The sequence below is a fragment of the Neofelis nebulosa genome, chromosome 2 (genome assembly GCF_028018385.1).
Source record: "Neofelis nebulosa isolate mNeoNeb1 chromosome 2, mNeoNeb1.pri, whole genome shotgun sequence".
Lineage (NCBI taxonomy): Eukaryota > Metazoa > Chordata > Mammalia > Carnivora > Felidae > Neofelis > Neofelis nebulosa.
In genome coordinates, this window is record NC_080783.1 from 163,428,488 (window position 1) to 163,456,478 (window position 27,991).

The window sequence follows — 27,991 nt, forward strand, 5'->3', positions numbered from 1 at the left end:
ACCTTTATCATTCAGAACTATTTCAGTAGGTAGGGATGAAGACTAAAATATATGTATTTTTTATTATATCACAATATCACTGTATCCAAAAATTATAAGAACATAAACCACAAATTTAGTTCAGCTGATACTCAGAGTTGAAGTAACTTGTCCAAGGTCACACAAGTCCTTAGAGGGAGAGCCAAGACTAGCTAGCATTCGTGCCTTCTTCCCAAGCTAATTTCAACCGTGGTGGTTTTTCAGACTGCCATCTAGATTGTTGGAAGCAAGGTTTCTGGAGCCACACTACTTGGGTTCAAATCCTAGTTCAACTACTTACTAGCTGCATGACTGTAGGTAAAGTTCTTGCCCTCTTTGTACCTCAGTATCTTCATCTGTAAAGTCAAGATATTAGTAGACCCTTTCCTCTAGGATTGTTATGAGCAGCAAATGAGCTAAAATATGTAAAGCACCTAGAAAGGTGCTTGACATTTAGTAAAAAATTGTGTGTGAGCTATTATTATTATTTTTTAAAGATTTAAAAAATCTATAGCAACCCCCCTAAGATCTAAAATTCTAGAATTGGTATTCCTTTAAGTACGGACTTTCTCATAGAAAGTAAATGCATTATGTGGGTAAAAAATAACACAGTAAAGCACTGCCAGTCTCTAATATCCCCAAAATAATTATTACCATTAGCTCTAGCCACTTAGTAGGGCCTTATAAGAATGGGACATAGAATAATAGTTCAGCTTTGGTGATGAATTGGGATAGGATTTATTTATAGAAGCCAAGGAAAAACGTGAAAGCTGAAAGAGGGACAAATCTGAAAGGACGGTACTGGTAGGATAAAACATACCTGAAACAAAAGTGGCCCCATTCAAAATTCTCTTCGGTGCCCATGTCAGAGGCTGAGGCATGGAATGAATCTCCACTCCGTCCCTGGAAAGAACTGATACCAGGGTCTCCTCATACTCCTGTCCTATGCATTTCTTTCCTCCCTTCTTACTCCATGTACATACTGATTCTCTCGCCTTCTGGCTAAGATAATATGTTGAAGGGGCGCCTGGGTGGCGCAGTCGGTTAAGTGTCCGACTTCAGCCAGGTCACGATCTCGCGGTCCGTGAGTTCGAGCCCCGCGTCAGGCTCTGGGCTGATGGCTCGGAGCCTGGAGCCTGTTTCCGATTCTGTGTCTCCCTCTCTCTCTGCCCCTCCCCCGTTCATGCTCTGTCTCTCTCTGTCCCAAAAATAAATAAAAAATGTTAAAAAAAAAAAAAAAAAAAAAAAGATAATATGTTGAAAATGGCAGTGAAAAGGAAGAAAAATCAAGCAAGTGTATAAGGGAAGACTGAGACTGTAGAAGGGACAGAAGAGAGGATGTCCCGCCAGTCAGCCTTGCTGACAAGAGCTGCAGGTGAGTGGGGTTGTTAAGAAGGGAGCAGTGAGAAAAGAGTCTGGCATCCATCAAGACAGTTTCTCTTCTCCCACAGGTTTCCTTGTACCATCAGCTCTACAATGTGAGGCCAGAGCCAAGCCTCACGTTCACGTCCTTGTAGAGCATCTCATTTTAGAATCATACTGGAGAAGCAAGTTCTAATGGTGCATGTGTGTGCATGTAAGTGAGAGAGAGAGAGAGAGAGAGAGAGAGAGAGAGAATCGAGTGAGAATGACAGAGAGAGAGGGAGAAAGAGAACTTTCACTACTAACCACATGGCAGCTCCTGGTCACTTAGATATGAGTCAGAAGGTTGCCTATGAAATGAATCCCAACCCAGAAGGCAATTCTTATCTATCTATCTATCTATCTATCTATTTGTTTATTTATTTATATTTATTTATTTTTTAAGTGAACTCTACCCCCCAACATGGGACTTGAGCTCCTGACCCCGAGATCAAGAGTTGCATTCTCGGGGTACCTGGGTGGCTTGTCGGTTAAGCGTCCGACTTCAGCTCAGGTCATGATCTCACGGTCCGTGAGTTCGAGCCCCGCGTCGGGCTCTGTGCTGACAGCTCAGAGCCTGGAGCCTGTTTCAGATTCTGTGTCTCCCTCTCTCTCTGACCCTCCCCTGTTCATGCTCTGTCTCTCTCTGTCTCAAAAATAAATAAACGCTAAAAAAAATTTTTAAAAAAAGAAAAAAGAGTTGCATTCTCTACCAGTTGAGCCAGCCAGGTGCCCCAGAAAGCCATTCTTTTTTTCATTACTTTGAGAGAGGCTGAGAGAGTACCAGCAGGGTGTGGGGGCTGGGGGTACAGGAAGAGGGAAAGAAAGAGAGAATCCAGCATAGAGCCCAACATGGGGCTTGATCCCATGACTGTGAGATCATGACCTGAGCTGAAATCAAGACTCACATCCTTAACCGACTGAGCCATCCAAGTGCCCCTAGAAAGCCATCTTACCAATGAAATTCAAATAACCTACTTTCTTTTGAGCAAGAAGTTCAATCTCACCTTTGCTATCTGTAAAATGTAATTACAGCCTTTGTTGTTCTGTTCCAGGTAGACATTTCTCAGCTAATCTAGTGTTTTTATTGCTATGAACCTACCTGTTATAAAGAAGACTGTGATATGGTACACTGCCGTTAGTGAAATAATTTGGTTCCATTACTGATGATATGTCTTTGATAATTTAGAATATGCAACAGTGCTGTGTAGGTCCAGAGTCATTTTTATGACCACTGATAATTGTTCAATTCTGTGAAAATAAATTCTGCTGGATCCTTAATTCCAGGTTAAAGGAATTTGCTACACACAGCATTTATAGTTCAGTCAGTGAGTAACATATTCCAACAGTATAATCTAACATAGTTAATAAGTTTATTTTCAGGGTCTGTCCACATGTTTCTCCTATGCTGGTTACAAAAGAAGCAGCTGTAATTTAGCCAAATACCCATTTCCAATGGTATTCTTTTAGCCTAAATACTTGAATACATGTAGCTCATAAAAACTCAGAAAACTGAAAACTAAGTGCCTCTCCCAGTGAAACATAAGTGGAGACACCAAAATGATGTTAACAACATTGGTAACACTTTGATATATATTTACTTCATTTGATTATCCTCACTTCCTTATGAAAGGAAATGGAGCGAAATGCTATCATTTTCCGCGTATCATAGACAAAGTAATTGAAATTTATAAAATTTAAACAAGCTTGTCCAGGTTTAAAGTGAATTAAGATTCAAGTCCAGCTTTAAGATCAATTTCTGAGCTGTGTTGTAAACCCAGTATGGGGAGAAAGCAGATTTGTATTATACAGTGGTTTGATGCTATTACACTTCTCTTTGATCATGTGGAAATGCTGTACAAATTTTGAGAAAATTATATGCAGACAATTTGAAGTCATCTTCAACTTTTGGGCATGATCTATGTAAGGGCCCCCAAACCAGTCTCCTTATGTCAAATCCTAAAGCCTCAAGGATTGTGCTTTTTTGTTACTTGATTCATTTTAAGCTAGACATGATGAAAACACCATTAGTTTCCTTTTATCAGTATGGTTTTCTCTGTATTACTTTAGGTGTTCTCTTGACAACTGCCCAGAATTTATTCTAGCTTGATGGGACGATTTATCAGTGTGTTAGGTTTGGTCAGATGCCAAAAAAAATCCAAAATGACAACGGCTACAAGATGATAGAAGGCCATTTCTTTCCAACTTATACAAATTCTACATGTAGGCGGTCCATGGCTGATCTGGGCCATTTCTGATCATAAGAGTTTGAAGCTATTGTTAGCCATTCTTAATGTACCGCTTCATGGTCCAGTATGGCTGCTTGAGATCCAGCCATTAATTTGGCTCCGTTCAGGGGAAGGAGAATGGATTAAATAAAGAAGAATGTTCTCCTTCCCTTTCAGCAATTTTCCAGAAGTGTCATCACTTTTCTTTTATATATAATTGGCCAGAATTTAGTCACACAGCCACACGTAACTGGGAGAGTGCTGGAAATGCGGTGTTTTAATTGGAATCAGCTAATAATCAGATAAAGAAAGACAGAATGGGTACTAGAAAGCAAATGGCAATCTCTGCTGTAGTCAAAGAATAGTTCCTTATTTTATGTACCGTTTTTAGTATTGAAATATATTTCACATATAACATTATGTAAATTTAAAGTACATAACATGTTAATTTGATACATTTATATTTTCATATGATTGCCATTGAAGTGATAATTAGCACCCCTATCACATTACATAATTATCATTTCCTTTTAGTGGTTGGAATAATTAAATTCTAGTCTCTCAGCAAGTTTGTCTTTCAACAGAATTGCTGTCTAGAGTCACTCTACTGTGCATGAGCTCTCTAGGGTTTACCTACTACTTGTTGCCAGTTTGTACTCTAAACAGCATCTTCCCTATACCTCCAACCCCCATCCCCTGGTGCACCACCGTTCCACTCTCTGTTTCTATGAGTTTGGCTTTTTTAGATTACACATATAACTGATATTATATCCCATTTGTCTTTCTCTGTCTGACATCCCACTTAGCATAATGTCTTCAAGTGCCATCCATGTTGTTGCAAATGGCAGGTTGTCCTTTCTCATAGCTGTATTGCATGACATTTTAAATGTCTTTTATGGGTAAGGGGCTATTTTATGTCAGAGAATCTATTCAGTTTTTGCCTGAGGATCATAGTTATTATATTATTACACACTGTATTACTATTATATTACTAAGAATAAGGGAACCTGAATAATATATGTTTTGCTACATTATTTCGTATTTAAATAACTGACTTCTAAATTTTTGTAGAAAATCTAGACTCCAAAATGTGAGTAATGGGACTATCATCATTATTCTTTGTCCTTGTCACTTACAGAAATGGGAATGCATTGAGGATTTAGATTTTTCATTACCATTAAATATATATACAACATAACGAATACTATTTAATTGTATACAGTTTATAACATTTTTACTGGTGATGAGTCAAGATTTTGTGCTAATGCCTCGCACAGTGTCTTCCACATAAAAGATAGGTAATCAATGAATGCTAAATTGAATTGACCTCCGCTACTCAGGTTAATCTATTTGCCTGATAAAGGACCCTTGATAGCTGCTGCTAGTATTCAACCATTAATCTGATGACAGTGTTACACTGGCTCTGATTCAGTCTGATTATATGGGTGGTTGTGGGTTATTGGTAAGGATAGATGGGATGACAGGGAATCAAGTTACCTCCTAGCTATGGAAGCCTTTTGCCTCAGACAGTGGTCACAGCTGTGCCCTCAGGGACGAGGAAATCCTCCAGCAACCAATGTGCATACAGATCAGAAAAATCAGCTCTGAGTTGGAGGATAAGGATTAATTTATCATGAAATTCATTACTCAGTGCAATTACTATATTTACCATAATCTTTAATCTTACTCAGTCCTCCAACTATTGATTTGGTAATATACTATAAGAGTGCATTTGATCATTTTCTTGTTATCTGAGCTGTATGTCCTGTGTTAACCTTTTAAAGCCTGGACATAAAATCACAGTAAGACCCTCCACTGACTGTCTCTGACTATAAGTTATACAACAGAACAAATCTTACACCTATTATAAGGTTTAATTTGTTCTTAGACACATACTCCTAACTTGTTTGCTATTAGGATGGCCTTCTTTTATTAGTCATCTTGGGCACTGTCTCATTTTCCTTCCTGGTCACTTTTATAATGTATTGAACTGAAAAATTAAAAGCTCATATTCAGATTTATAAAGGTAGTCCCCACATTTATTTAGTGCTATTAGCATCTGTTTGGCTATTAAGAGTCTCCACTTTTGTTAATGGCTGGGGTGAAAACTGTACAGTGTACAACTTAGGTATTTTTAAATTTTCTTTTTAAAAATTTTGTATGTAGAACAAAAATTCATCATGAATCTATGTTCTCTGATGGCTGGGACAGAGGCTGTGAGGTAGAGCAGTAGAGGATGGGTTTTTAAACTTACGCTTGAAAGTATGTTGTCTATCTATTGTTTTTTGGGGTGTTTTTTTTTCCCACTTTGCATTAACCAGTCTCTTTGAGGGAAATGCTCTGACTTCATGGTTTCTCCCACCTCCCCCCTTCTCTTAGCCAAGATGGCATCTGAAGGAGAAAGCTTATGTCCTGTCATGATAATGGGGCAGACAAGGAGAGGTCACTTGTCTACACAGAGTCCTGATCCTGTCTGTGGGATCCTCCCCATTCTCCCTAGAGTTGATTTTGATCTTCCTTGTTGCTAGGTAGCTGCTGGCATCCCCGTTGACTCAAGGATGTGAATCTGGTGTTTTCAGAGCACATTTTGAGCATTGTGGTTCTTCTTTGCTGACTTGGTCCCGTTATTTTCTCTCTGACACAACAGACTCTTAAGGCTTTGCCACTTCTTTTCTCTAGACACTGGCTTTGGCTGTCTAACCGTAGGGAAGACTCTGGCCCTAAACATAGCAGCTCCATTGCAATCCTTCTGGCGTTCAGCTTTCCTTTCTCTTCCATGGACCCCAGGGCGACTCTGGGGGGCCTTCTCCACCATGTGGAGTCTGGGGATACTCCGAGAATTATGAGGGCCTCCTCTCTGCCATTTCCCTGCTCTGGAAGTGTCCACACGTAAGTGCCGGGCCAACCGGTGAGGCCGTGTCCTCAAAAGCTCGTAGCCATTTGTTTTTTCTATTTGGGCTTTCTATTTTTTTGTCATCCTCCCACATGTGGGATTTGATGCTGAGGCATTTGTGGAGCACTAAGGACATTGTCCACTCCTTCCAGCACTAGAACGGCTTTTGTCTGCTGTGGTCCCTCCGTGCATTTCTTCCTTCTAGTTGGGCCTCACTCTCCCATTTCCCTGGGGCTATAATGATAGGTGGGTTGCCGTGGGTGTGGGGAGGGGACCAAAACAATACTATTAGCAATCCAAAAAGTATTTAGGAGGTGTTTAGATATTTAAAGAATATGGGGCACCTGGATGGCTCAGTCGGTTAAATGTCTGACTTTTGATCTCAGGTCTTGACCTCAGGGTAGTGCGTTAAAGCCCTGTGTTGGGCCCTGTGTTGGGCCCTGTGCTGGGCGTGAAGCCTATTTAAAAAAAAATATTTTTTTTCCTCTAAATTGATAAGTAGTGTGTGAGTTCTTAAACTACCCTTATTCTTTTACTAGTAGCGTAATTTTGAATAGTTGAAATAATTTTGTTATTTTGATCCATCCAAAGAATATTATTGAAATCAATGTAAGCAGCATAACAAATAGCTACAATAGCTAAGCCATATGTGCTGTACATCTAGTAACAACACGTATTCATTACTCAGCCCACTAATTATGGACACTAATAGGCATCTGGCTAGTTCAAGTTTTCCATGATGATAATCCCTGCTGTGCAGGATTTTTTTTTTTTTAAGTAGGCTTCACACCCAGAGTGGACCCCAGTGTGAGGCTCAGACTCACGACCATGAGATCGAGACCTGAGCCAAGATCAAGAGTCGGATGCTCAACTGACTGTGCTGCTTAGGTGCCCTTATAGATCTCTTAGGAACTAGGCTAAGGCTAAAGTCCACTTCTGGGGATAGGGCTGCACCCTCCTGGTTCTGAGATCCAGGAAACTCCAGATGTGGAACAAACCAACCAAATCCAGTGAGTCAGACAGCAGCAAAGATGGTGCAGGAAAGGGTTGGTCTCTAGTGTGCTTCTCTGTTGATACCAATCAACTATTCTTTCTTTTGCATGGTTTACTTTTACACAGAGGGAGTGCTTAAAAGATAAGGCAGGCTGCGAATTTGACCAGGGGTGCATGGTTATCACTAAGATTAAAAAAATCTCCCTTCTCACTCTATATATAGTACATCATAAATCCCAGCCCCCAAATACTAACTGGTGCCATTCTGTATCAGACATCGTTCTGGGCTCTTTGGAGTTAGAGAGTATTTACAATACGGTCCCTGATTTTAAAGCTAGAGTCTTGCTGGAAAGATCATTCATTCATTTGGAAATATGTATTAAGTTCATCCTTTGTGCCAGGCACTGTAATATTTGGGCATAGGGCAGAAATGAAATAGATAGGAACCCTGCTTCCACAGAGCTTACAATCAGGTGATATTCATATTCAGTAAGTGAGTCTGGCTGTAACCAAATATCCCCAATTCTAGCCTCATGGTGTTCCTTTCCTTTCCTATCAAATAAAAGAATTCAAGCACATTCTTGGGGCACCTGCGTGGCTCAGTTGGTTGGGCGGCCGACTTCGGCTCATGTCATGATCTCGCAGTCTGTGAGTTCGAGCCCCTTCTTGGGCTCTATGACAGCTCAGAGCCTGGAGCCTGCTTCGCATTCTGTTTCTCCCTCTGTCTCTGCCCCTCCCCCATTCGGACTCTCTTTCTCTCTCAAAAATAAAATAAACATTAAAAAAGAAAAAGAAAAAATAAAAAAATAGAAGAATTCAAGCACATTCTCGGTAGCCTCAGCAGACACAGTCCCTCCTGAACCCTCTATGACTCCAAGTGTCCTTCATGCTCCACTGTCATTTGGCAGGTCTCACTCTGGACAGGTGCCCTGCATTCCTAATGAGCCCTTCCGCTTTCTCTGTTCTGCTTGTCTAGGCAGTTTCCTCTCCCCGTGGTGTTCATCTCCAGACTGTGATCCTCTCCCTTCTTTCTCTGAGGCCTCACCCTCATAATTCTTTATAAGACTCTCTACTGAGAGCTTCACCTGAGGCTGGGGTGAGTGGGGAGGGAGGAAGTGAAAAGAAAAAAAAACAAAGTAAAATTTAAAATCACAGATGTGAAATGCTTAATGCACAGGAACAGTGGTATGTACTGATATTTTCCCACACATTTAAAACTACTCCCTAACGTTCATTGGCTGTTCCAGTTCCTAGCTGTTCACAAATGGATGCCATCTACCTCAGCTTCACTGATGTTTCTTACGTCGGTCATATTCAGACTATTCAGAGTCCCAGGACTATAAATCCCCAGACCTGCTCTAGCTCTCAACCAATCCTTCCTCACAAAAAAAGGAAGCCAAGAAAAAACATTACCTCTCAGCTCCCTCTTTCCACCAGGAAGGCAGTCCTTGACAGTGGTCTGCTGAGCAACTTGGTGCCTCTATACAAACCATTCCCTTCCTAGGCCATGGGCTTCACCTTCACAAAATCCAAAGGGCTCATTAAAGTATTTCCCCAAACAAAAACAGCTGAATTCCCCCAAAGGTGAATTCCACTGCTACCTCTGTATCACAGAAATGCCTTCACTTTGCTGTGTTCCGCTCACAAGTAAGGGGAGGCCAGGAATGATGTGGGAACATATAATGTGGTACCCTCCTTCTGTGGGGGCCAATACCAGAAGGATGAATGAAGTCTTCTAGAGGAATAAGTAGCTGGATGGTGCGAGGTAGGCATATGAGGAGCAGCATTCAGACATAGGGAACAACATGGGCAGAATCCCCGAGTTTCCAGGAGGCACAACATTCAAAGAACAACAATGCAGGTACTGGTGAGGCATGGAGAAGGAAGGAGAGAGATGAATGAAGTCTGAGAGGTAGATTAGAGTCTTGTATGCCATGAAATCGATTTTGGTCTTTACTCTAAAGATCATATAAAAATTTGCATATGCAATTTAATAAAGCATATGTGTGGGCATATCTGTGAATGTATGTGGATAGTGACAAGGTTTGCTTTATCAGCATCTGTATTGAGAATGGCTTAGTTAGCAATATCAAGTGGCATTTGCTAGATGCTAACTGAGCAGGAGCAGTGGTTGGTACTGACATTTATCCATGCAATTGTAGATCTCTTAGACATCAAAAATTTCTTCCCAAGGCCCCAGGAAGAAGGAATACTGCAGCCCAGTCACAGATGATGTTCCCAAAGTGGGAGGCAAAATATAATACTGTGATAATTTATCTAGCAGGTCTGTGTGATTATACACATTGCTATAAAAGTACCTGGTAGGGGCGCCTGGGTGGCTCAGTCGGTTAAGCATCCGACTTCGGCTCAGGTCATGATCTCGCGGTTCGTGAGTTCAAGCCCTGCGTCGGGCTCTGTGCTGACAGCTCAGAACCTGGAGCCTGTTTCAGATTCTGTGTCTCCCTCTCTCTCTGACCCTCCCCCATTCATGCTCTGTCTCTCTCTGTCTCAAAAATAAATAAACGTTAAAAAAATAAAAAATAAAAAAAAAGTACCTGGTAGGATAATTTTATGGAGGAAAAGTTCCTCCTGAGTTGGCATCAAAGGCAGATAGACATAGGGTGATGCTAATGAAACTCAAGCTTCAAAGCCCCTCCCTCGCACAGATCTTTCCTAGACCTTCGCCCTGCTTTCATATTCACTTTATTAAAGAAAGTTTTGTACTTTTCAGGTTCCTCAAAACCTGGATCCACTTCTGGTGGATACCACTGGTATGATACCCAGGCATTCATGGAGAAAGTGGGATCTGAACTAGCCCTTGAAAGAAAATTAAGCTGGGCATATGCCAATAGAAGTGGAGCTCATTTGGGATGAGGAGGTCTGTAGGGACAGTGTTTGGGGTGAATTGTAGGGCAGTGAGTTGATTGGTCAATGGCATCCAGTTCCCCAACTCATCATCTAGGGTGTCCACAGAGCCATTGTTTAGTTATTAGGGATAACTAAACATTATTAGCTAAACATTAATAACTAAATATTATTACCTAAATGCTGTTTACGTTCTTTGGGATATAAGAAATGGAGTACCTCTCAGGTTAGCTCAAGCAAGTGGTTTATTGTAATGGAATATTGCGGGCTGGAACATGTAGTCTGGAGTTAAAGGATAGATCAGAATCAAGAGAATCAACACTTGGAACAAATAGAATTCCACACTAGTCTTCCACCAACATTGGACCTAGCTATTTTCTACCTGCCTGACTGTGTTTCCATTATCAACTACCAAGTTTCTCTCTCTGCTGTCAATATAAGTTCTTAACTTAATGATTTGTGCTTGCATACAATATCTGCTTCTCTACGGCTCTGGCCCCGCTCTGGTCCTCATTTGCTCAACATTTCAAAATTCAGGTTCTTAAGAGAAATCTCTGTCATGTCACCTCATTGTTCCTTGACTGGCAAAGTCAGACATCAGTGGCCAGCCTATGCCTTGGGATGGCATACTTTTTCCAATTGGGTATGCCTGGGATGTATAGAATCTTTGTACAAAATATGGCAGCCCATAGCTTCCCCTTCAGCAGGGGTCGTGCAGAGGAATTTCTCTTACAAACGTCTATAGATGTGACTGGCTATTCAGTATAGCTGAAATAGTACTAGCTAATAAGTCCCGAAAGCTCCCTCTGTGTCCCTGTTTCTGTTCTAAGTGTTTCCTATATATTAACCCTTTTAATCCTACCAACAGTCTTATGGGGTATTAACTACCATTGTCCCCATTTAGCTGAGGAGGAAACTGATGCCCAGTAAGTTCCAGTAACTTACTCAGGATCACACAGCTAATAACTAGTGGAACCAGGATTCTAGCCAGGTAGTAGTTTTAAAGTCCATTGTCTTCTACACCACATGTGAGATTTTCTGTGAGATTTTCGGAAGGCTGGCGTGTAGCAGAGACTAGAGGCAGAGAAATCACTTAGGGGACTAATTTGGGTTGCACTGATGAAGTGCGTGGACAATACAGGAGGAACTAAGAAAAATGCAGAAAGGATAGGGAAGAAAGGATTTTCCAGACACACACACACAAATAAGAGTCATTTGGATTTGATGATAAGTGGGAACAGGGATTTCAAAATAAATATTCAAGTGAAACACATTGTACATCCCCTGCTAATGAAAAAACAGGTTGGAGAATACATTTTAAATTTCTTAGCAGTGGGAAAATGACTAATTGGTTATCTGAAAATACAGTGTTTAAAGGCTTTTATCAAATGCTATGTAAGAAACTGTTATATTCTTTCTTACAGAGAAGTATTATACAGTGAAAATTTCCCTGCCTCTAGATATCCCCCACAAAAGGCTGGTTAGACTTCTAGGTTACTGGGAAACGCTGGTTTTTCTAATTTTGCACAGCGTTTTGAAGGGAAAACATTTCCCCCTTAGGGTGTAGCATGAAATAAAGAAAATTTGTGGGTGAGCTATATCTTCAGTGTTGGTATTCAAGCTTCTCAGAGTCCCCTGGGGAGCTGCATGTGAGAGCAAATATGCCAGGCACTGTAAAAGATGTGGTAAAAGTGTGGACAATAGTCCATGAGAGCCAGCGAATAAAGCCCTTTTTGCTGTCTGTGGAGCCTTGGACACTGTTCCCCAGAAGACAGTGTTTAACATTTGATCCTTCGTCCTGCGTTTGGTTGCTGGCTGCCAGTCATCCGTTTGTAATTCCAAAAATTGTGTCAAAGCTTAGACTTCTTGGAGTGGATAGCTGTCCAGGCTCCCCAACTGCTGTGCAGCTCTACCCAATATTAGCCCCACAGTGAGCTGCACATTACAGCCAGCTGAGTTTGCTCTTTCTTACTCTTGTAAATTCAGGCCTGTGTTCAAGCTTTCCCCTCCTCCCCACCAGTTCTTTTCACACCTGATATCTCTTGATGAAAAGTCAAACCCCTCCTGATTCACTTTAATTTCCCTTTTCTCTGAATTCTTGGGGTGTTTACAACCTGTGCTATTGCGAGGAAGCTAGTGTTACCTGCATTTAAGTTATCTTGTCTTTAGAATATATTTTATTTTATTTTTTAACTTTTTAAAGTTTATTTATTTATTTTGAGAGAGAGAAAGAGAGAGAGAAATAGCGTATGCACAAGAGTGAGCAAGAGGGAAGGGCAGAGAGAGAGAGGGAGAGAGAGAATCCCAAGCAGGCTCTGTGATGTCAGCACACAGCCCAATGTGGGGCTCAAACTCACGAACTTGTGAGATCATGACCTGAGCCGAAATCAAGAGTTGGAGGCTTAACCAGTTGAGCCACCCAGGCGCCCCTCCACCCTATTTCTTTATTTTTCAACTGGTATAACCACTTTTTAATGGTTTTTATGACATTATTTTTTAATTTAAATCCAAGTTAGTTAACATATCGTATAATAATGATTTCAGGAATAGAATTTAGTGATTCATCACTTACATATAATACCCACTGTAGAATATATTTTAATGTTTTAGACAGGAAAAGAGATAGAATGCCTCCAACAGGCCAGGTTTAAATCAAAGCATTAGAGGTCACCTAGCCTAGTTACAGTGTAATTTTTTGTTGGCCAGTGAGGCTCCAAAAACCCAAAAGATGTAGGTCCTCTGATGAGAAGATCATAAGACGTTAGAGCCTTTAGTATAGTTCTAGCTGCTCAAGATCTCATGGAGAGCCATGAAAACAATCATTAGAAGAAGAGATGCTGGGTCTACCTCTTTTGTTTCTCTGAGAAAAGAGCAGGAAAGGAAGGAAAGCTTTGGAGAGTAAGAAGAGAGAACTGTTTCTTCTTGTTGGTAGTGTGAAATAGCAGGACAAGGAGTAGACACGACTACGACCAGCATGCACATGACACTAGATAATCCACCAGCTGTATGCATTTCTTTAGAATTTTACTGAAGGTTATGGGGGCACTTAGTTGACTCAGTTGGTTGAGTGTCTGGCTCTTAATTTTGGTTCAGGTCATGATCTCGCGGTTGTGAGATCGAGCCCCGCATTGGGCTCTGTGCTGAGCATGGAGTCTACTTGGGATTCTCTCCCTCCCTCTCCTTCTGCCTCTCCCCAGCTTGCATGCATTCTCTCTCAAAAATAAATAAACAGGGGCGCCTGGGTGGCGCAGTCGGTTAAGCGTCCGACTTCAGCCAGGTCACGATCTCGCGGTCCGTGAGTTCGAGCCCCGCGTCAGGCTCTGGGCTGATGGCTCGGAGCCTGGAGCCTGTTTCCGATTCTGTGTCTCCCTCTCTCTCTGCCCCTCCCCCGTTCATGCTCTGTCTCTCTCTGTCCCAAAAAATAAATAAAAAACGTTGAAAAAAAATTAAAAAAAAATAAATAAATAAACATTAAAAAAAAAAGATTTGCTGGTTTATGTATCTACATTTCTTATACAAAATAATTAACTAATTGATTTATCAGAAAGCAATATTTTTATAGTCAGGTAATGAATTAAAAGCAAAAGGTCTAGTTTCTAGTCCTAGTCTACACTTGAGCAAGTCACATTACTGAGCTTTAATTTTTTTCACCTATGAAATGGAAATAATGTCAATCTACTTAGAGACACTCTATGTAAATCATTCATTTAGACATCAAATAGTAATTAAGCTGCACTGTGGAAACCTCTAGACTAGTCACTAGGAGCGCACCAATGAACAAAAGCAGATAAAAATCTCTGTGGGGCTCATTGACTAGTATAACGGGCCAGACTTCCTTCCTTCCTTCCTTCCTTCCTTCCTTCCTTCCTTCCTTCCTTCCTTCCTTCTTTCCTTCCTTCCCTCCTTCCTTCCTTCTTTCCTTCCTTCCTTCCTTCATTCCTTCCTTCCTTCCTTCCCTCCCTCCTTCCTTCCTTCCTTCCTTCCTTCCTTCCTTCCTTCTTTCCTTCCTTCCCTCCTTCTTTCTTTCCTTCCTTCCTTCCCTCCTTCTTTCTTTCCTTCCTTCCTTCCTTCCTTCCTTCCTTCCTTCCTTCCCTCCTTCTTTCTTTCCTTCCTTCCTTCCTTCCTTCCTTCCTTCCTTCCTTCCTTCCTTCTTTCCTTCCTTCCTTCCTTCCTTCCTTCCTTCCTTCCTTCCTTTCTTTATTCCTCTTTCTCTCTCTCTCTCTTTCTTTCTTAGTTATTTGCTGAATAACTGTTATATACTATAGTGATATTTACAAGTGGATCAAATCTGCAAATTAATTATCGGGCTTTGTGATGGAACAGAAACAAGGAAGCTGAATTTTAGGTGAGACATGGCTGCAAACTAGCTCTGTGACTATAAAAAGTAATGTTCCCTCATATCTTCATCTGTAAATAAGAGGGTTGGACTGTGTGATCTCTTTAGCTTTAAAATGTGCAGTTTTGTTTATTTCTTCAGGGATCACTACCATGCTTGCCTAAGAAGAACTCCCGTATCAAGATATGTGTTACAAATTACAACAAATAAGATGATGGCAGAAGTCACCAGGTTATACTCTGGAGTGTGATTTTATGCTGTTTTCTGTAATTTTCTTGTTATTTCAATTGTCTCTGTACCAGATTATGCCAAGGCAGTAATCAAGAAATGCATAACATATCTTATTGCCTCGATTAGGTAAAACCCATTTGATATCAGAAGCCTAGAATTACATTTCATCATTCTAAAATTATCTCCATTTTCCCCTCTCAAGTAGGTCAAATTCTGCCCCTATTGACTTACATGCTTTACTTTTTACTTTGACCAATGACTCCCTTTTTATCTATCATAAAAATATAAAATTTGGAAAAAATTACATTTAGTGCAGCTCCCATCAGAATAATTTATTCATTCTAGATCTATGACATTTTATTATACTTGTGTAACAAGAGAGGGACAATCTTGTAAATATTAAGTCTTACTATGCGGTACAGGTAGATGTAGCCCAAGTATTACCATACCAGAGATTATGATAAATAACCAAAATTTCCAAGACGCTACTTTCACTGTCATGGGGGTTGGACTCAGTGAGGCAGTGTAGGTTGTAGTTAGCATGTATTCTGGAACCAGACTATCTGCATTTGAGTCCAAACTCTGCCACTGACTGGTGGGTGACCTTGAACAAGTTGCTTAATGTCTCGGTGCCTCAGTTTTCTCATTTGTCAAGAGAAGATGATAATAGTGCCAACTTCGAAGAATGAAATACATTAATATTTATAAAATGTTTAGAACAGTGCCTGACAAAACAGAAAGTACTTTATAACTGTGGGCTATTATTTAGGAGACCTTTGAAGGGAGAGGAAGTACAAGTAGTAGATGTACCACATAGAAAGCTGGTGGTGAAAGGGGAGGTGACAAATTGGACCACACGTACAGAAAGGGGAAAGTTCAGGCAGTCAAGCACATGTGTTTCTGTGTGTTTTATTTCTAGAGATAAGGGAAGTTTAGGAATATCTGAAGATGGATGAAACATAGCCAGTGAACAGAAAGATGGGAGAAAAGAGGGCTAGCTGTGGGGGAGGATGATCTGTACCAAGGACACAGGTCATTAGAAGTGATAGGAGATAAGTACTTATTGAACAGTTTTCTACATCCTTCAGAAAGCCAGAGGGCCTTTACAATATGTTTTGAATCTGGCGTTGCAATTCTGAAGAAAACAATGCAGATTACCATACCTCTCAGCTCTTCAGGATCAGGCAGCGGATGAGAAGTTAGTGAGCTAATGTGGAGTTCAGCCGGGTTATTCTGGAAGGAGCCTCCCAGACAAACACAGTATTCAACAGACAGAGGCAGAGTGGCTCTGGGAACACAGGCGTCAGGCATCTGCAGCTAAACCACAGATGGCCCAGGGGCCACCAACAAGCTATGGCAGTAGACAAAACAACCCGGCTGTGTTCAGGTGTCTGTCGAGTGGCCACTTATGCATCAATATTTCTACCACAATTTCCACAAGGAAAATAATTTGGTCCAAAAGTCAAATTCAGATTCAAGATCACACACACACACACACACACACACACACACACACACCGAGTCTTTTCTGTTTTCTATCTTAACTGGAATATTTAAAAATTTTCTGTAGTATGGCTTAGAAAATAAGTTTGCTTTAACTGAAATCTTTGGGCTGTCATATCCAGAGAGGACCAGCAATGTGGGCAAAGGGGGTATTGTACATGTTTGGCAATTTGGGGGTAAAAAACCCCCAAATTGAGCTTAGCTCAAACGAGAGAAAGAGGACTTATCTTGAGCAGGAAGATGTTGGGCAGCATAAAGGATACCATCTTCATGGTGACAAGCAGTAAAATGTCTAAGAGAGGCCCTTCAGTGCCTGCACATCCTACACTCTCAGAAGGACCCATACTTGAGTGCGTATGGAAGCCAAGGTACAAAATATTACACTTAATTACACCTACAAATTTGGCCCTGCCTGACCTATGGTGGGTTCTACATAAGTGTTTTTTACCTCTTCTCTCTTCCACACAAGGTAATTCTCTTTTTAAATATAGTTTCTCCATATAGATTTAAAAGTTTTGACCCAGCTAAAGGGATCCTAGGCATCAGTAGCAGGAGTGGAGAAGACAATTGTCTATAGGACACCTTCCCAGAGTTCTCCAATCTCTGCATATGGCAGCCCCCGCCATATGCTAAGTGTGTGGCTGGTAGTACATCCCACATAATTGGAGTCCTACCCAGAACCTCTTAGATCCCATACAGCAGTTCTATATATTCACCCCCAACTTCTGCTTGTTTTGCTGATAACTGCTCACACTCTCACCTTCAAAGGCAAGGGAAAAGCCAGAGGGCCTGGGGGTCTCGTTCCCCCAAAGAAGCACTGACTGATGGATGTGGGAGTAGAGAAGCCCAGATTCTTTGTTTATAAATGAGACAAACTTTGAAATTGTAATTTATACTCCAGAGTTTCCCACAAGTTCAGGCTGAGGCTGGAATCACTTAAAATTGCACTCCTTGCCTGGTTTCTTCCGTGTCCTACTTTCCCACTTCCTTACTGGTTTTTCTCTGGGAGTACATTCTTAATAAGTCACTTGAATACAAATCCTTGGCTTAGGTTCTGCTTCTGGGAGTACTCAGCCTAAGACAGTTCTTACTTATTATTCATTCATTCATTTAAAAATGTGCACTGAGTGTCTGAGTGCTTTCTTCCCAGTTCTGGGAAGAAAAGCCGTACACAGGTAAAATGTAAGGATAGATATTCTCAGGGGAAATGTGAAGCATATGGAGACTATGTGTTTCTAAACCAAGGGAATCTTTTAAAGTATGAGCATACCATCACACCTGAAAAAGTGACTTACACGTAGTAGGTTCTTTGTGTGCTGAAAAATTTGATCAGTCCTTGTCTCACAATGTTGATCAAGAGGAAAGCCAATCATTTACTTAGAAATCAATTTATTCACAAAGTTATTGAGTTCCTACTGTGAATCAGAGTGAGAAACTGACAAAGTACAATTTAAATAATGTGTACAATGGTATAGAAGGACAATAATAGGACCAATACTTTGCCAAGAAAATGAAAGGCTGGGTCTTGAAGGAGAAGTAGAATTAATTCTGGACGGAAATAGAGAGAGGCATTTTAGAAAGGCAATAGCAAACTCCACAGTAAGGGCGAAAAAGCATTGGCCAGTCTCAGACTGCATAGTTTAGGGACTGAAGCAAGGCTCTGGTGAAAGGCAAGAGATTAACCTGGAGATGCAAGTTGGGAGTCACTCAGTGGTGGGTCTTCAGAACTTTATCCTGTAGCCATGGGGAACATTCAAAGATATTTAGGATTGGCCAAGGTTTGCTTTAGAAATAATATGAAGGATGCGTTCAAGAGGAGAAAAATTTGGGTCAGAACACTGGTTAGTTAAAAGGCTGTTACTAAGTTAAATCATAAATAATTTCCAACATCCAACCATTTTTGATCCAACAAAACTGTCAGTTTCATATAGGTCAAACTGATTCACTAACCAGGAAGACAAGGGCACAAAGACTGGAGAGACCGGGTAAAATAAGAGATACATAGGAACGAAAATAGACATGAAATGAATGAGCCACTGGCTGCTGGGCCAGAGTAAGTTGCAGAAATTAGGTGTGACAGAAAGGCAAAGTTTTCTGAGAATGATGGAGCGAATCATGGAGTGTTTGTAAGGGAAATAGGGCTCAATGGAGAGGAGTGGTTTAGAGAGTGCAACAGGGAACCATACCATGCTTCCAAGCTCCCAGTTCTTCCCATGTTACCTTGCGGTGCCTCATTTCTTCAGTTCCTCCTCCTTCTCCTCCTCCTCTTTCTTCTTTTTTAATGTTTGTTTATTTTTGAGAGACACAGCATGAGCAGGGGAGGGACAGAGAGAGAGGGGAACAGAGAATCTGAAGCGGTCTCCATGCTGACATGGTTCAAACCCACAAACCATGACCTGAGCCAAAACCAAGTGGGGCACTCAACCGACTGAGTCACCCAGGCACCCCTTCCGTTCTTTCTTTTTAAAAATGGTTTTTTAAAATAATCTCTACACCCAATATGAGGCTTGAATTTACAACCCCAGATCAAGAGTCACATGCTCCACTGACTGAGCCAGCCAGGTACCCCATCAGTTCCTTCTTTTTCTGTTACTTGACATTGGACAAACATGATATTCAAACGCCTACAGTTGTATCTTTTCCTCAAGTTAAGCCAACAAATAACGCAACCCCAAGTACTTTACTTAGTTAAAGCAGGCTTCCAAACAATAAACTATGTAGTATAAGAGCAGGAAGAAAAAACCTAGGGGTCCAGTAGTTAGGTATCCAATCTAACTGGATTGATTATTCTTTACAAAGGCACATAGGCAATTCTGAAAGGCTCAGAAAATAAATAGAAAATCCTGTACTTTTTTCTCTACTCTGACCTCAACTCTGACCACTCTTCCAGAGCCACAATATTTCTATTACAAGTGCCATTAAACTTCTATTTGTGCTGAAATAGATATTGGTCAAAGTGTTTATTCGGTTTGCAAAGAAGACATATCTTTTTATTGTCCTTCAAATAATACTGCCTTCCTAAAACAGAAATTATATATTTGCTTAACACAGTCAGGAATTGGAGAACTACATGTCTGTAATAAAGAGAATTACATCTTATGTAGTTTATGCTACATGAAATGGGCATGCTGTTTAAAATGATCTTAACTAAACCTTTGAGAAAAAAATACCTAAGGAACACAATAAAAAATACTGACTAAGGAAACACTGGATTTCATTTATTTCTTCTTTTCTTGTAATACTATTTTTGGTAAGAATTTAATTTTTCAGCCATTTCTTATAAGAGAATTACTAACAAATGTATACAGAGGAAGTATTTCTTTCTTAGTAGTTTTTATTGAATCCAGTGAATTTAAGCTATTATTTGTAGAACATTGTTCAGCTATTATTTGGAGAATCCAGTGAATTTAAGCTATTATTTGGAGAATCCTATTTAATCGTGCCACAAATACTTAACTGTCCATGACCTATGTGTCAGGCACTGTGGTAGCTGGTGGAGACACAGGGGTAAGGAAAACTAGGCATGAAACTTGTAGCCTAGAGATAGCAACAAATATTAAACAATACTCACAAAAGTGACTTTTGTTTCCAAGCTACAATGAGCTCTTGAAAAAAAGATAGTGGGTATCACATAGTGGGGGACCAGTCCTGGTCAATATTCAGAATATTCTCTGAAGAAGTGATTTTCCAAGTTGAGATCTGAAGGACAAGTAGGAATCAGCCAGATGATGAGGGAATTGGAAGAGCATTCTAGGCAGAGGAAGCTTCAAGTGCAAAGGCCCTGAGGTAGGAAGGAGGATGATGCTATTCATGATATTCACAGATGGCTAGTGTGGTCTCAACAGGCAAAGCTGGAGTTGCAGACAGAGGCTAGATCAAAAAGGACCTTTGAGGTCATGTGAAGAATTATGGTCTGTCCTAGGAGTAACAGAAAGTCACGGAAAGCTAGAAAGTGGTAGAATTGGATTTACCTACACCAATCATTTGAGTCCAGTGGGGTTTTTCTTTTTTTAAGTTTATTTTTTTCTTTTTTTCTTTTTTCTTTTTTTGAGTTGAGGAGGGGCAGAGAGAGAGGGAGAAAGAGAATTCCAAGCTGGGCTGGCAGCACGAAGCCTGATGTGGGGCTTGATCCCACAAATCATGAGATCATGACCTCAGCAGAAATCAAGAGTTGGACACTTAACCGAATGAGCCATCCAGGCACCCTCGAAGCCAGTGAGTTTTCATTCAGCATTTAACAAGTGGTATGATAGCTGCTCTATGGATTTAGAAGTCGTATTAGGTGTGGTCTCTACTCAAGTAATATATGGTGTGAAACTATAGGAGGAAATAGAAGGTGGGTCAAAGCTTGGAGGCAGAAATGAAGCAGTCTTGGGAAGATAAGATCTAAAATATTTTTGTTTAGTTGGCTACAGCTAAGCAAATTGATGTATAGATTTTTGGGTCTGCTTTTCTATAAAATGTTCAAGGAACAGTCATCTGACAAAAGGGATCATCATCAATGATTCTGTCCACTGAAACCCTCTGTCTGTTCACAGATCAGGCACCACACAAACAACTATGCATCCAGCTCCACCTCCTTACCCCACCAGTGCTCCTCAACCTTGATGTGGAGTGACCAGTTGGAAAGGTGAGATGTAGAAGCTGTCTAGATTACAGTATAGCCTTCCCCTATCTCTGTTCTGATCGCGTTCATGCTACGAGGACGAAATATCCCTAAGAATTAAAGTGCAGTTTAAGCACACACATCTGACTAAGGAGGACTAGATTCCTTAGAGGAGCTGTTGCTGTTTTTACAACTTCACTTAAATTTCCTCCAACTAAGAACTTTCTGAGACTGGTTCCAAGCTGATCTTGTGACTAGTCAACTCTCATGCAGTAAAAGAGCCTGCATGTCACTGATTTTTCACACTAAGAACACCCTCTAGGAGTATTTTAAGGCTAAGCCACTCTGTTTTGATTAGACATCAGAACTCAGTGTGCTCGCCACATGGTTAGCACACCCCTGCTTGCCCTTTTGAATAGATTTATTTTGTATAAAACACGTACTTCAAAGAATGGATACTCTAGAAAGCAGATCATAATGCCGAATACAATGCATAGTCATATTAAATTTCAAGCATTAGCTTCCTTCCTAAAACACCTTATTTCAATATTTCAATATTTCTGACTGTAGGGTTAAATGAATGAATAATCTTCTGGGTATTACTCCATTATGTGATCTTTTTTGTTTTAATGAAAGAATGTGAAAAGTTTTAATTTTTTTTTTCAAACATAGCACACTTGGCTTTTCAAATAAGTTGAACTCGCTATTGTAATGGAAAGTCAGCACGTTCATTTTATTTCATTCCCTGGGTGAGGCTGGGTACAATGACTCCATCATTCCATGTAAGTTGTTAGGATGGATATGGACCTTTAAGCAGCTCAAAGTCTTTGGCCATTTGTTCTCTCATGGCTGAAGTTACTGAAAGGTAATCACTTCTGTTCCTCAGGGGAAGATCAAAATGTGTTTTCCAATAGAGATATAGTGTGCAACAATGCCTAAAGTATACCAATAAGCTGGTTCATTCTGGAATGTAGCTTCAAAGTCAATAAAGTTTTTATTCAACTCATCTTCATCGTCCTACAGCCTTTCCTTAAATATCTGCATGTAATACATCTATTCTGGGCACTTTTTTTTTTTGCCATAAATGCAGAATTCTTTGGAAAACAAGTGAAGGGAAAAGAAGGGAGATCCCCAGTTCCCATCTCTTTATTAGTAGGCTCACTCTAATTTCATTTTTAATTTTTTAAAGTAAATCCCATTGTCCTTTCCCTTCATTATGAAAATAAACCAAGCTTTCTGTAGAAACTTAGAAAAACACAGAAAATTAGAAAGAAAAGCAGCTTGCTAAACTTTACTTCCACTCCCCAGGAAAAATTCGCCGTCATTTTAGTAAATTTCTTTCTCATCTTTTCCCCCTGTCCTTTCCTTGATTTTGTTTTACATACTTAGGATAATATTACATGTGCTCTACCATATTTTGTTGTTTTTTTTTTTACCATATCTTGTTTTTATCTAACTTAACATAAAATAAACATTCCCCAGACTATTTACAAATTATTTTAAAAGTAATTTTAATATTTATGATAGTCTATTAAAAGGTGCACTGTAGTTTACTTATCATAATCTGTGTTCAAATTTGGCCCCACAATGAATAGAACTATATCATTACCTAAAGACAGAAATATAGTTCTAAAAAATTTGTGATTGTTTTATCATAACTATACTTTAAGAAATAATTAATATGCCAATTTTTAATATTCTTTAAAGATGCACATAGTCTGACTGCTTTTCAAAAAAATTATAAAGATTCAAAATTTCATCAGCAGTGTGGTAGAGTTTCTGCTTTACTTCATCCTAACCAGCACTGTATATTATTTTAAAACATACACACACACACACACACACACACACACACACACAAATACTTTGTTGGTTTGATAGGAGAAAAATTGTATTTCATGGTTATTTAGATTTGCATTCATCCTTATATCTTTTTAGGGTATTGTTAGACACTGATTGGGACTTGTTTTTACAACAAGATTATTCAATGTGACTACAACTGATACAGTGTTATGATTTGATTATTCTACTGGACTTATAAACTTGGGAACCAGAAAAATTACTCATAAAAAGCATATACTTAGCATAATTAAATCATTCAGAAGCTTAAGTGATCCAAAATCCCAGAGTTATTTAAATTGTTTTTATTTACAAAACACACATGTAATTACTTCAAATAGGAATGTTTCATGCAGAGTGAGTGACTCTGCAGCCGGCCAAGATACAATTATGGAAACATTTATAAAGGTTGTGTGACCTACAAAATAAACTTCCTAAATATTTTTTAAAAACTCAAAAAAAAAAAGAATGTTTCAAAGTCTAAATATTTCTCACTTATACCCTCTCTTCATGCCAGACAAAAACAGTCCCCCTACCCATGCTTATTACATCTTTCTCTCTCTATTCTAACAGATAATGAAAGAACGGAGCTGAACTTTTTTTTGAAATTCCTGCTTCCCTGAGTTTGTGTATTTCTTCCCACCTGAGAAGGAGAATTTATGTTTGATTTGGATTATTTCTTCATTTTCATCTTTAAAAAAAATTAATGTTTTTTTGTCGTCAGTAATACCCACTGAAACCAGGTTTATTATCGTAAAGTGTGCCTGTGAGTGCTAAATTGCATCCTGGAACTGGATTTTGGGTACATATTTAAGAAGTTGAGCCCGATTTCACAGAGAATGATTGGTGAAAAAGTGAGAAAATGAAAAACCCATTTTTCAGTGTTCCCCCAACTTCAAGCCATTGCCTGAGTCTCAACCAGTATGGACATCTTTACATTTTATGGTAGTTTTGATTTGATGAGTTTGAAAAATCAGTGTAAGTTTTCAAAAGTCAAAAGTCAACATTTTGAGGACAGGAATTCAATTACTAGGACATAAACTTTAATGAGATAGAAGAGGGTGCCAAATGGAGGCAGGAAGGCACCATGGCAAAAGATATTTATGCCAAATGTGTGATGAATGTGTTGGAGATGTGTTCCTCTGCACTAAGCTTGGAACTAAAAGTCCTTAGGTCTGTATTCTGGTTATATGCCACTTTGTAACTCAGGAATCAGTTTAAGTGCTATTTCTCTGTCTTTGAAGATTAAAAGGAGTGGGTGCAGCTAAGGGCTCTTCTGAGGTGTCACAGAAAACAATAGTGAGGCTACATGATTAACCATAGTGTTAGAGCAATAAAAAATCCGGGCATAGCCTTTTGATTTACCACTATCGGTTCAGGATTTCTTAAAATTTCTTCCCAGGTGACATACAAAAGGCAAAATTAGTAAGTGATATAGCTACCAAATATCAAATTTTGTTACTTTTTATGAAATAAAGGAATCTATTTTGTCTGAATTGAAATTAGAAATTCTATGAGCTTTTAAAAAATACTTTTGAAGGGCACCTGGGTGGCTCAGTTGTTTAAGCATCTGACTCTTGATTTCGGCTCAGGGCATGATCTCACGGTTTGTGAGTTCGAGCCCTGCATTAAGCTCTGTGCTGATATGGAGTCTGCTTGGGATTCTTTCTCTCTCCCTCTTTCTTTGCACCCCCTCTGACCTGTGCTTTGTGAGTCTTCCTCTGTCTCAAAATAAATAAATAAACTAAAAAAAAAAAAACACTTCTGAGTCACTGAATATCTTTCAGCTTATGTCCTTACCTGCTTGTAAATTCAACCAGTCTTTCTTTCTCTCATACTTTCCCCCTCTCTTCCTCTTTCCCTTCCCCCCTCATTCACTCAGTTCAAAACATATTTATTGAGTGTCCCTCCTTTAGCCACTGTGCTAAGGATTATGATTTCACCTACTAGGACATCTAAGGAAGCCATGATAAAATGTATCAGCAGTTTTGTCTTAGGAGCCTATACTGTGACTCCATTGTCCTCTCTGTCGACTAAATTAAACCAAAGCAGTGAGTCATTCCTTTAAATAGTTGAACCAGTTGTGGATTAGCTGTAAAACACAATTATTTTCATTCACACTTGTATTTTAAATGGCTTTATGTAACTTGCTGTACACACAGAGAAAAATATGAAATTATTTTATTTTTGCAAAAGAGGCCCAAGTTTACAGAGGGCTTGCCCAATGTCTCATGGGTAATATAAGTAAGAATTTAGATCCAACTGTAAGTTCTTTGATTCCAAGTTTATTGTTCTTCTTACAGTAGAGTGGGATGTGAGATTGGTTTCCATGATATTCCATTTACAAGACAATAATAGAAGCATGGGTTTTGGAATCAAATTTGGATTTAAATGTGGCTGTGCCATGCACTAGCTCTGTGAGCTTGACACATTTAATTAATTTCATTGAATTTCAATGAATTAATCTACAAATTAAAGAAAATGATACTTACCTGTAATGGGGTATTGTGATAATGTATGTAAAGTGAGCCTTACACAGTAGATACTCAACAAGTATTAACTGTGATTAATTCTTTATCCAGACTTATCTCCAGCTCTAGAATATGACTTCTCAGTTTCAACTATACAAACTGTATTCCTGACTATGTAGGTTTAAATGTCATGGACAGAATAAACTTCAAATCTCTTCGTGCTATTCTCGTTTATAATACTTCATGATTATTTTTCCCCACGCAAAACCTACCCATCTCCCAAATGTGCAATCTCACCTTGTCCTTAGGCCTTGAAATTTAAGTTTCTTTGTTTTCTTCCTATCCCACTCTGAAGTTATATAGTGTTCTTTTTGATGATTTCTATATTATTCTTGAAATATTTTCATTATATATGTCTTTTCCCCTTAACAAAATTCTATTTCATGGTGGACAGGATCCTTTTCTTACATTTTCTCCATAGGTCTCTTAACACTAGTGCAGTATTTGAGACCAAGAAAGATGGTCCTTAATTGGTAAATTCTCAACAAAGGCAACGTTTACGTACAATATTAGCAGTTGCAAATATAAATGAATGTTATAGAAAGAAAGCTCTTTGTTTCCATGTTGCTATTCAACTCGGGAAATTTTATGTTAAACTTTCCTGATTTAAAAACGCTACATTCAGGGGCGCCTGGGTGGTTCAGTTGGTTGAGCATCTGACTCCTGGTTTCCACTCAGGTTGTGATGCCACGGTCATGGAATCAGCCCTGCGTCAGGCTCCATGCTGAGCGTGGAACCTGCTTAAGACTCTCTCTCTCTCTCTCTCTCTCTCTCTCTCTCTCTCTCTCTCTCTCTCTCCCTCTGCCTCTCCCTTGCTTGCACACTCTACTCTCCCCTCCCCTCCCCCAAGCTACATCCAGGCAGAATAATCACATGCAGTTTAATACAATAATGTTTATTAAAACGCTATATGTGAAAGTCATCAAGTAATAAAATGATTGGAAAAGTTTGAAAAATCATGACTATTTGGTAAAGAGTTCTCACACAATTAGAAATGATTTCTGTCAAATTAGTTTGAAATCTAATGGAGAGATGGTATATGCCAGTGTAAAAATACTTTTGATACTTTCATTTTTAATCCACAGAAATATATCCATTTCATACTAAATTCACCCTAAATAAGTTCTGTAACAGATGTTCTCAAATATTCTGGATCATGATTCAGCAACACACTTACTGACTTTTAACAAGGGCTTTCATCTTCCTTTTTAAAATTATCTTCCAGAAACATGGATTCTCATAATTATGTAATGAGATTACGCTGAGAATAGAATTAGCCTTCAGAATAAAATAAATTTCTGCCAAAGAGGTCACGTGTGGAGAAATGGAGCTTGATCTACAGTTTTATTGTAATTATAGTACCTACTGTGAAGCTCTGTGGAAAACATATGCAAACAAACCTGTGATGTTAAAATGCTTTACAGGTGACTTGTATAGACTTGGTTCCTGACTACGTATAATATATTCTGTGTAATTTTAGACCTATGACGTTTGCTTTGGAACAATGAACTCGTGCCTATGCCCGCCTCCATCCTATTGCAGAACCAGTGCTTTAGTACAGCACCACTGCAGCCCAGTGTGAAACAAACAAACAAACAAACAAACAAACAAAAACAAGCAAACACCCAGCTCTTCTGCTCCAGAAGGGGTTGGGCTCGGTAGTCTGAAGAGGAATGGCATAGGGCCAGGGTGAGCTATGGAAACAGGGCATGTTAGGATTAGATGATTGGGCTTCCATCAGAAGCTATGTTTATCCAAATTCTCCCAAGGAAGGAGGAGAAAATTAGAGTCATTATCTTTTATATGTAAATGTGTATATGTGTCTTATAGTTATAAGGGGACTTTGGTCCATAAAAGATATGAAAATTCAGTAAGAGTTGAATTAATCCACATTTTTACTGTCTATAAGAATGATTTTTAAAAATGAAATAAATAATAAAACCCAGGTTATAAAGGAACCATATAAACCAAGAGAACAAAAGTTTTTTTCAACATTCTCAGTAGTTGGAAGGACATTCAAAAGAAATGTATTGTAAAGATAATGGTAATTATTCAGGTACTTTAAACATCTGTATAAAATATACCTAGCTTGATATACTCTTAATTACTATCATTACTTAAATGTTTAATTGTTGTCCTAAAAATATTTGTGCTTATATTTTCATTAATCTAGCATTTACTGAATATTTTGTTAATTCAAAATATCTCTAGGCTCATCCATGGATAAAAATGTGGCTGCATTTCATTCAGGTTCTAAGGCTTTTCTTTTTAATTATCTGAAGTGCTTTTTTATGTAAAAATAGTTTGTACAAAATGTATTTTTAAGAGCTTTTATAGTTTGTTTAACAAAACTCCCAACCACATTGTAAGCTCCTTGTGGGCAGGACCCGTGTTTTATGTATCTCTTGTATCTACAGAGCCTAGCACAGAGCAAAGCTCATAGAATTTACTCAATAAAAACTTGATGGAGAGGCTAAGTGACGAGACTGCAATCTGTGTAAGTAATGCTTAGGACAACTAGGTATGCACACTATGGGTAAGGGTGGC

At 39.3% G+C, this 27,991-nt stretch overlaps 1 protein-coding gene and 1 long non-coding RNA gene across 9 annotated transcripts in view; one reads left to right on the forward strand and one right to left on the reverse strand.

Moving 5' to 3' along the window:
* Positions 1-18,742, reverse strand: part of LOC131504569 (uncharacterized) — a 71,353-nt gene extending 52,611 nt beyond the window's left edge. The window contains exon 1 of the long non-coding RNA XR_009258061.1: positions 18,689-18,742. This is a non-coding gene — a long non-coding RNA (uncharacterized LOC131504569). The remainder of the gene's footprint in view (positions 1-18,688) is intronic.
* The window catches only part of PTGER3 (prostaglandin E receptor 3), a 187,493-nt gene that overhangs the window by 55,015 nt on the left and 104,487 nt on the right, over positions 1-27,991 (forward strand). For 4 of the 8 annotated variants that reach the window (XM_058716983.1, XM_058716985.1, XM_058716986.1 and 1 more), the window contains exon 3: positions 21,007-21,098. The exons of 3 other annotated variants lie outside the window; for them this stretch is intronic. In XM_058716983.1, the coding sequence (XP_058572966.1) occupies positions 21,007-21,098 (92 nt within the window). Of the gene's footprint in view, positions 1-21,006; positions 21,099-23,486; positions 27,922-27,991 lie in introns of those variants that run through there. One more of the 8 variants, XM_058716987.1, reaches the window with a different exon arrangement.